Source organism: Gymnodraco acuticeps, unplaced genomic scaffold, assembly GCF_902827175.1.
Source record: "Gymnodraco acuticeps unplaced genomic scaffold, fGymAcu1.1, whole genome shotgun sequence".
In the NCBI taxonomy this organism is placed as follows: domain Eukaryota; kingdom Metazoa; phylum Chordata; class Actinopteri; order Perciformes; family Bathydraconidae; genus Gymnodraco; species Gymnodraco acuticeps.
In genome coordinates, this window is record NW_022990939.1 from 1,344,340 (window position 1) to 1,351,297 (window position 6,958).

Consider the following 6,958-nt stretch of genomic DNA (forward strand, 5'->3'; position numbering starts at 1 on the left):
TTCAAAATAACTATCATTTGCATCACTTCCCATTATCATTAACATAATATATTTAAAGCACAGCAGTGGCAGTATCAGTCACCCTGTTGTACAGAGTGATTACATCTGTCAAATATGTTCTGCTCATTTATCTTTTTTGCCTTTTGAATACAGAACATTCCTGTTGAAACTTGATACCGTTTGAATGTGTTGAGTCGACACAAAGCAGCGTCGAGACCACAGTCAAATAAATACACAAAATCAGTAATCGCTAAAATCATTAGAAAGAATATAAAATATTTTCAATTAATTCCATGATGATATGGTGGCATTCCCACCACATTCAGCCCTTACTGTATGTCACAGGACACATTGGCAAACATCCTATTTATAGTTAGATTAAAATAAAATAAATCTACTTTTATCGTACAGACACATAAAAGATTAATAACCAAACTCAAATGTAGACTCTTGAAAACATGCTGAAAACGATTTTTCTGTTTTAAATGGGGTTTAAGAATGTGCTCCAAAAGTAAAAGCAGTGTGGCTTTTAGTGTGCAGGTGAGCCAGAAAACTTTTTGGACACTGAGAAATGGTGCTCACTAACCTTTAGGTGACCCAATTGGAGCTTCGCTTTGGGACTTTACAAGGCGGCCATCAGTGTAAGGGCTGCTCTGGGAGGCAAACGAGACCTCTGGGCTGGTCACGTCTCCTTCCCCCACCCGGCTGTCCTCCTCCTCTTCTTCGTCCTCCTCCTCGTCCTCTGCCACATCCTCCTGTGGGTCCTCTTCTCTTTGTTCTAGCTCTGTCTCGTCATCCTGCCTCTGTCTTTCTTGCTGTTTGCTGTGATTCTCGATGACCTGTTCAGTTGATGGAAAACAGAAATGTATCACTGGAGTCAGAACTAGGGAAACTCTGTATAAAATATAACAAAAGTGTGAAGTGCTCTGTAATCGGTTAAATAAATTAGCAATTTGAGATTCTGTAAATGTCATAATTATTTATGATCAGCGGGTCAAAGGTGACGTTCTTATCCAGATCAGATCCAGATATATTGTGTGAGCCATTGTTTAACTGCCCTATCTTAAGTAGAAAAACAACTTTAAAATAAACGCAATCTTAAATGTATTGTAGTACTGTAAACCCCTTTCTCCAAACTACCCATTTTCCCTAAATTAGAAATGCGGAGCTCCGCAGGGATACATTTCGGTGCCTTGTATATTTTCTCCGTAAAAAAAAAGCAAGAATCAGACATGTTTGAGTTTTCTTTTTTACCAAGAAATTGGGAATTAGCGAATGTAACGGAATGGTAAATGTATTGAGCATCACTTATTTGTTTATTTTGTTTGTTAGCTTGTTAGCTTGTAACCGGCAGGGGCTGACCATAGACTGTATATATAAAAGGGGCTGACACAGCGTTACTTTTCTAAAACATACAATAAACTTGGTTTACATCCCAAAAATTGCAAATTCCCTTTTTTTCTGTCAAAACATTCACTACGTTACACCTGACTCCCACTCTCTATGACAGGGGTCTCCAACTGAGAGCTACTTTGAAAAAATGAAAGTGGCCAAGAGCTACTTGCATCGCATCACTTCCATGTATTCACATAGCACTCATCAGTTGAATTAAACTACTTTTGTACACGTGTGAAATCAATACCCAAAGCTTATCAAAAATCTTAACTTCACATCAAGGTCCAAGAAAACGAAAATGTCTCACATATTATTATGGCCCACATAGTAATCACTGAAGATTCACATACATGTCCAAGAAAAAAAGAAAATGTTTTCACTTCTTATTATGGCCCACATAGTAAATACATCACCTTAATCACCACCGTACAAACATCTTATGGCACATGTATAAAATAAGTGCATTCACTCTTTTTTACAGTTAGTGAGATGAATGGCACTGCATGGAGTCTACCATACAGGTGTATGCTGGACCCACTTAGGTTCACTCTAATAGAGTCATTTAAATGTTCATCAGTCAGTCTTGTTCTGTATTTAGATTTAATTCATGTCAGAAAAAGCTGCTTCACAAAGGCCTGTAGAGCCAAATAAAGCAGACATGTTCAGTGCTGCTTGGTGAATGTTCTTATAGTTTTCTGGGTCTACAAGGCTCCAGAAATGTTGTGAGTTTTGCTGAGACTTAAGCTGAACATTATTTTGGAGATCTCCACAGGATTGACACTGAACAGTTCAGCCATCTTTTTTTTCTTCTTCGTGTTGACATGAAATTATAAACCATAATAAATCAATTGTATAGGTCTAGCCTCCCTATATCTGTGTGTGAAATTGTTCCATCCTCAAAAACAAAAAACTAATACTTCTGCAGTCTAGCTGCAGCTTCTAGCTACGGTCTTCTGTTTAAAAAAGGACACTGAATGTCTTGAATGTGGCATCACACACATGACTTAAGTCTGAACACAGCAGCCAACAGGAGTATTTACAGCAGCATTATAAAAACAAAAGTAGTGCATGTGGGTGCACACTTATTCTCTGTCTTACTGTTGCATAAATCCCATGAATGTATGAGATTAAGTTAGCTTCATCATATCTCAATCAGTGATTAAGTGAATAATAAAGGTTCTATCGGGTCACTATCAGCCTGTCACTCATTATTTTTCAGGAGGGGGAGGGGTTTTGCGGAACGGAGGAGACGGTGATCGCGGAAGCTTTCCTCCTGCCTTCACAAACTTTACACAAGTATTTATCAACTGAAAATAGCAAGAGGACATTCATACTCTGCAATCCAAGACTTGATTAAATCCACCAAAAACATGACATGACGATAACGAGTGTTTTTCAAAAACACAAATCCCTCCCTGTGTCTCTGAGCCGCAGCGACAGGGCCTGATTCAGAGCGGGTTCTGCTGTTGGTTCAGGACTGGTGTTGCTGGAGAAAGCAGACTGCTCCGTGTGTGGTGTCGCTGTGCCGCTGTCACGTCTGTTCCTTGATCACTGCGTCACCGACCAATTTTATTTTCGTGTGACAGAAACAATTCTAAAATAAAAAGACTTTATTGTCCAGCCGCGGCCGAAAAATCAAGAAGCAACCTTACTACGCTATAATCGATAATCAAGCGGCGAGCTACTGAAAAGCTGCCCGCGAGCTACCGGTAGCTCGCGGGCAGCTTTTCAGTAGCTCGCCGCTCGACGTGTTGGAGACCCCTGCTCTATAATAAGTTCACCGTGTGTTCGAGGTGTTTTTAAGGCCGTCTCCCTGCGTCCTCGACTGAACTTCACTGTATCGTATTCATGACATAGCTAATTTAGTTTACCTGGGGTACATTTGAAAGAGCACACACATCTCTGCCTTCATCAAAGGAATGTGAAAACACCCCTCTAGATACAAACTGTGCACGGACACAAGTCAGTATAGTCAAGGTCTGAGAATTTTGAGGATACAAACATAAGAAAAACACATTTTTGAGAGGATTTCATCTAGTTGTTCACCTTATTGGCTGTCTCCATGACAACCTCAATATTAAGGTTCTGTGCAGCCATGGCCAGCAACTCGTCATCATCATCCCCGACATCCCAGGCGTCGCTTGTGATGCTCTCAAACTCCTGGAACGTGGTAGCCTTCTTGGGTTTGCCTGGCGTGGCCGGAGGGGGCTTGTTGCCAGCTTTAATCAGGCTGCACGGCAGATACAGGGCATTGAAAAGAGAGAAGATAAGGGTCGGAGAATAAGATTAAAGAAATTGAGGGAAAGGGTGTAAGAAAGGAAACAGAGGTGGCAAAGAGGCAGTAAGTGGAAGGAAAAGGAGGGAGATAAGTGGGGGGGGAAAAGAGATATGAGAAGTTAATTATTTTTGACACAAAACACACAATGGCATTTGAAATAATTATCAGGAAAACCTAGAACACTCACAATGAAGTGAGTCTGTCACCACCTCTATTTACACAATATTAATATTAAAAACTAGAATAAAAAGCACCTCCAACACCTAAGAATCAATGTGGTTCAAAAGACAACATTCACTGAGTTGCTGTCTTTGTGCTTCAAGAGCAGCATTTAATTCAGTCTGGAACAAGATATGCAACAAATAAAAGAGAATTCAATTCAACTCAAACTTTTCTTATCATGTGATGTTGAACAAAAAAGACTGGAGAGGGAAATGGGGACTGTGATTTCTTTCAAAGACATGGTGAACCATTTATATAGAAAGACTTGTCTAGTATAGCTTTCTTCCGTCATCATTTGAAAGAAAGTCAAGGCGGTGAAGTTGATAGGGGCTTGGCTTGGCAACTGGAAGGTCACCAGTTCAAGACCAAGTGCTACCGAGGTGTCCCTGAGCAAGGCACCGTTCCCTACACTGCTCCCCGGGCGCTGTTCAAAATGGCAGCCCACTGCTCCTAACACTAGGATGGGTCAAATGCAGAGAAACAATTTCCCCACGGGGATTAATAAAAAGCATATATCATATATATCAGTCTGACATTTTAAGCATATTGAATTCAAACTACATGATCAAACATCAGTCAGAAGAAGTACATTTATTTTAACAGAATAAGAGGATGTTTTGCTATCTGTGTCAGTGTTTATGTGATAGATCACTCGAATTATATTGCAAGACCCGATTTATATATGTGTTACACATTTGAACATGTGCATGGAATTATTGCTCGGCTCCAGTTCATGTTTTCATAGCTGCTTTCTTTGTCAGCTGTCAAATTACAAAACAAACACCCCCACAATCCTTATTTGAATTTATGACAGTATGACATGTTTAACAGTAACAATCATGACTCAGCCTTTTCCTATTTTCTGTGAGTGGCTAGGTAGCTAAGCTATACAGCTTGTTGTGTTGATTGGTATCCATAGAAAACTCTTTTTTTCATTGTTATTTTCACTCAACATTTGTATGAAGTATATGTTGATTGCACAATGAGATGCCTGTAGAGAAATGACCTCATAGGCTTTTATCTTGGTTCCCTATAAGTGTTGCTTCACTTCCTACAGGATGCAGTTCAGTCTACCAGTGGTCCCATGTTCTCTTTCAAAATAAAAGCCCAAGATGTGCACAGCATCACTGCCTACCATGAAGGCAACTTAGAATAATAGCTTGCAACTCAATGAGGAAAAAAGCTATTACTATTATTAAGCTACATCAGTACGTAATTATTAATTATACCCAGTGTTTTGCTCCAACTCTTTAATAGCAATGAGATGGGGGTTTTGTAGGTCTTTGGTACAGCAGGCATGTTTCTAATAATGTTGTATAGTGAACTTCAAGTTCATAAGAAATCAATGGGCAGAAAATGTGTTGTGCTTATGTGTACTGTTTTTTACCAAGGGAGCAGCTTCCTTAAAGGTCTTGTATAACAGTCTATAATGGGGCCTTAGTGTTGGTCATAAAGGCAATAATAAATGTGATGTTTGTCATAAACCATCATGTGATTAATGAAGAATGATCTGAAGGGAAGACAGTTTTAGTGAGGATTTGAACCCAGATGAGGTTTGTTGCCCAGTACGTTTACAAGGAATTTGGTGATTTGATGCTTACAATAAATACAAGAGGAAATAAAAAAGAGAAATAGTGAAGAACATAAATATAGAATAGAAAAGCACAACACAAAAATGGAAGGAAAAAAACAATAAAACTACTTAAACAAATATGTACAGTGTGTCCGTTTACTGCAGGGCGTGCAAAGTGTTTCATGCAAAAAAAAATACATTATATCATTGTTTAAATAATACAAAGGCGGAAGCAAATGATGTCAACTTTAGCTAGGATTTCAAGTAGTTTAGCAACAAAGGCAAAGTGTTAGCATCAACACAGAAACTTAAGTATAACACCTTTCCAAACTAACATCACAGGGCACTTAGCTACAATAACAAAGTACGTTTCACTTACTTAGCATGAAGGAGCGGGTCGAAAGGTGGGTGTTGCGCACCATACACATGTTGAATGCTGAGGAAGTAGAGAAGAAAGCATGTAAATGAATGAGCTCATTCATAACTGGCTGTCAAGCTATAGCCATGTTAGCTTCTTATTACCAACAATGACAGTTGATACTATAATACCGCAACTAAGTGTAACGAAAATGACTTTGAATTGCTGTAAGCCCATAGCTTCTCATTGATATAAAATGGTTATTGTATCATTAGTTACAAATATGTGACTGCGGTTTGAGTCAATTGCTCAACTGTTAGCCGATGTTAGCAAACTAGCTCCTAGCCAGCTAGCAGCAGGAAGGGGTAAACTGTGTCTGTAAGACTTTACCACAGACAATGGGACGTTGCAAGAGGTGATATTTGCAAACATTGTGCTGTACTGCAGGGCCGTCAGTGAAAGTGAAAGTTGCGTTTTAAGCTCAACAGTGCAGCGTCAGTTGAGTAAGGCTAGCTAGGCTAAGCTAGCCGACAGGAGGGAACACGTCACTCACCTGCCAGGAACCTTCGCTGCGTTTCTTTTCCAGAACTGTTTTTTATTTGCGTCAGTCGACATTTTCCCTCTATTGCCCAACCAGTCCTAGGCACAAACACACGAACGCTGTCGTTATCTCTAAGACGTGCAATTAGTTTATTTACACCAGGTACCCTCCTCCAAAACTCAGAAAGCTGCCATGTTGATAGTGCCTAATCGGCAAACAAGCGCTGCTGCGATTGGCTGGACCGACACTTCCTCCCTGTGAGCCAATCATAAGTGAGATCCGCTGTGAGGTGGCATGGGAAACTGGCGACGTCATCGTGATCATCTGTCTTTTCTTCTGTTGAGAGAACCAAAATCTGTGTGTGTGCGTGTGCGTGTGTGTGTCAATCCAAAGGGAGACCACCAGCATCAGGACCACAAGCAGGGAGATACAAATGCTATACACGGCTATTTCCATTGCAGTTAATATGTACAGGATAAACTGGTGTTTTTATTGTTTACCCAGTTGTTTGTATAGGCCAAATAAAGTGTTGACACATCATGATTCACACACAAGTTTGAAAGCTGTGGTGTTTCTAGATTTTTTTCTCTG

The 6,958-nt window shown here is 39.9% G+C and overlaps 1 protein-coding gene across 4 annotated transcripts in view; it reads right to left on the minus strand.

Annotated features, from left to right (window-relative positions):
• Window positions 1-6,622, minus strand: part of tbc1d22a (TBC1 domain family, member 22a) — a 127,984-nt gene extending 121,362 nt beyond the window's left edge. For all 4 annotated transcript variants that reach the window (XR_004570816.1, XM_034234345.1, XM_034234346.1 and 1 more), the window contains exons 1-4: window positions 6,380-6,622; window positions 5,848-5,904; window positions 3,442-3,625; window positions 587-839 (exon numbers count right to left, since the gene is read on the minus strand). Coding sequence is in view for 3 of the 4 variants with exons in the window: in XM_034234345.1 (XP_034090236.1) it covers window positions 587-839; window positions 3,442-3,625; window positions 5,848-5,904; window positions 6,380-6,441 (556 nt within the window). In the remaining variant the exon portion in view is untranslated. The remainder of the gene's footprint in view (window positions 1-586; window positions 840-3,441; window positions 3,626-5,847; window positions 5,905-6,379) is intronic.
• Window positions 6,623-6,958: the final 336 nt, after the last annotated feature.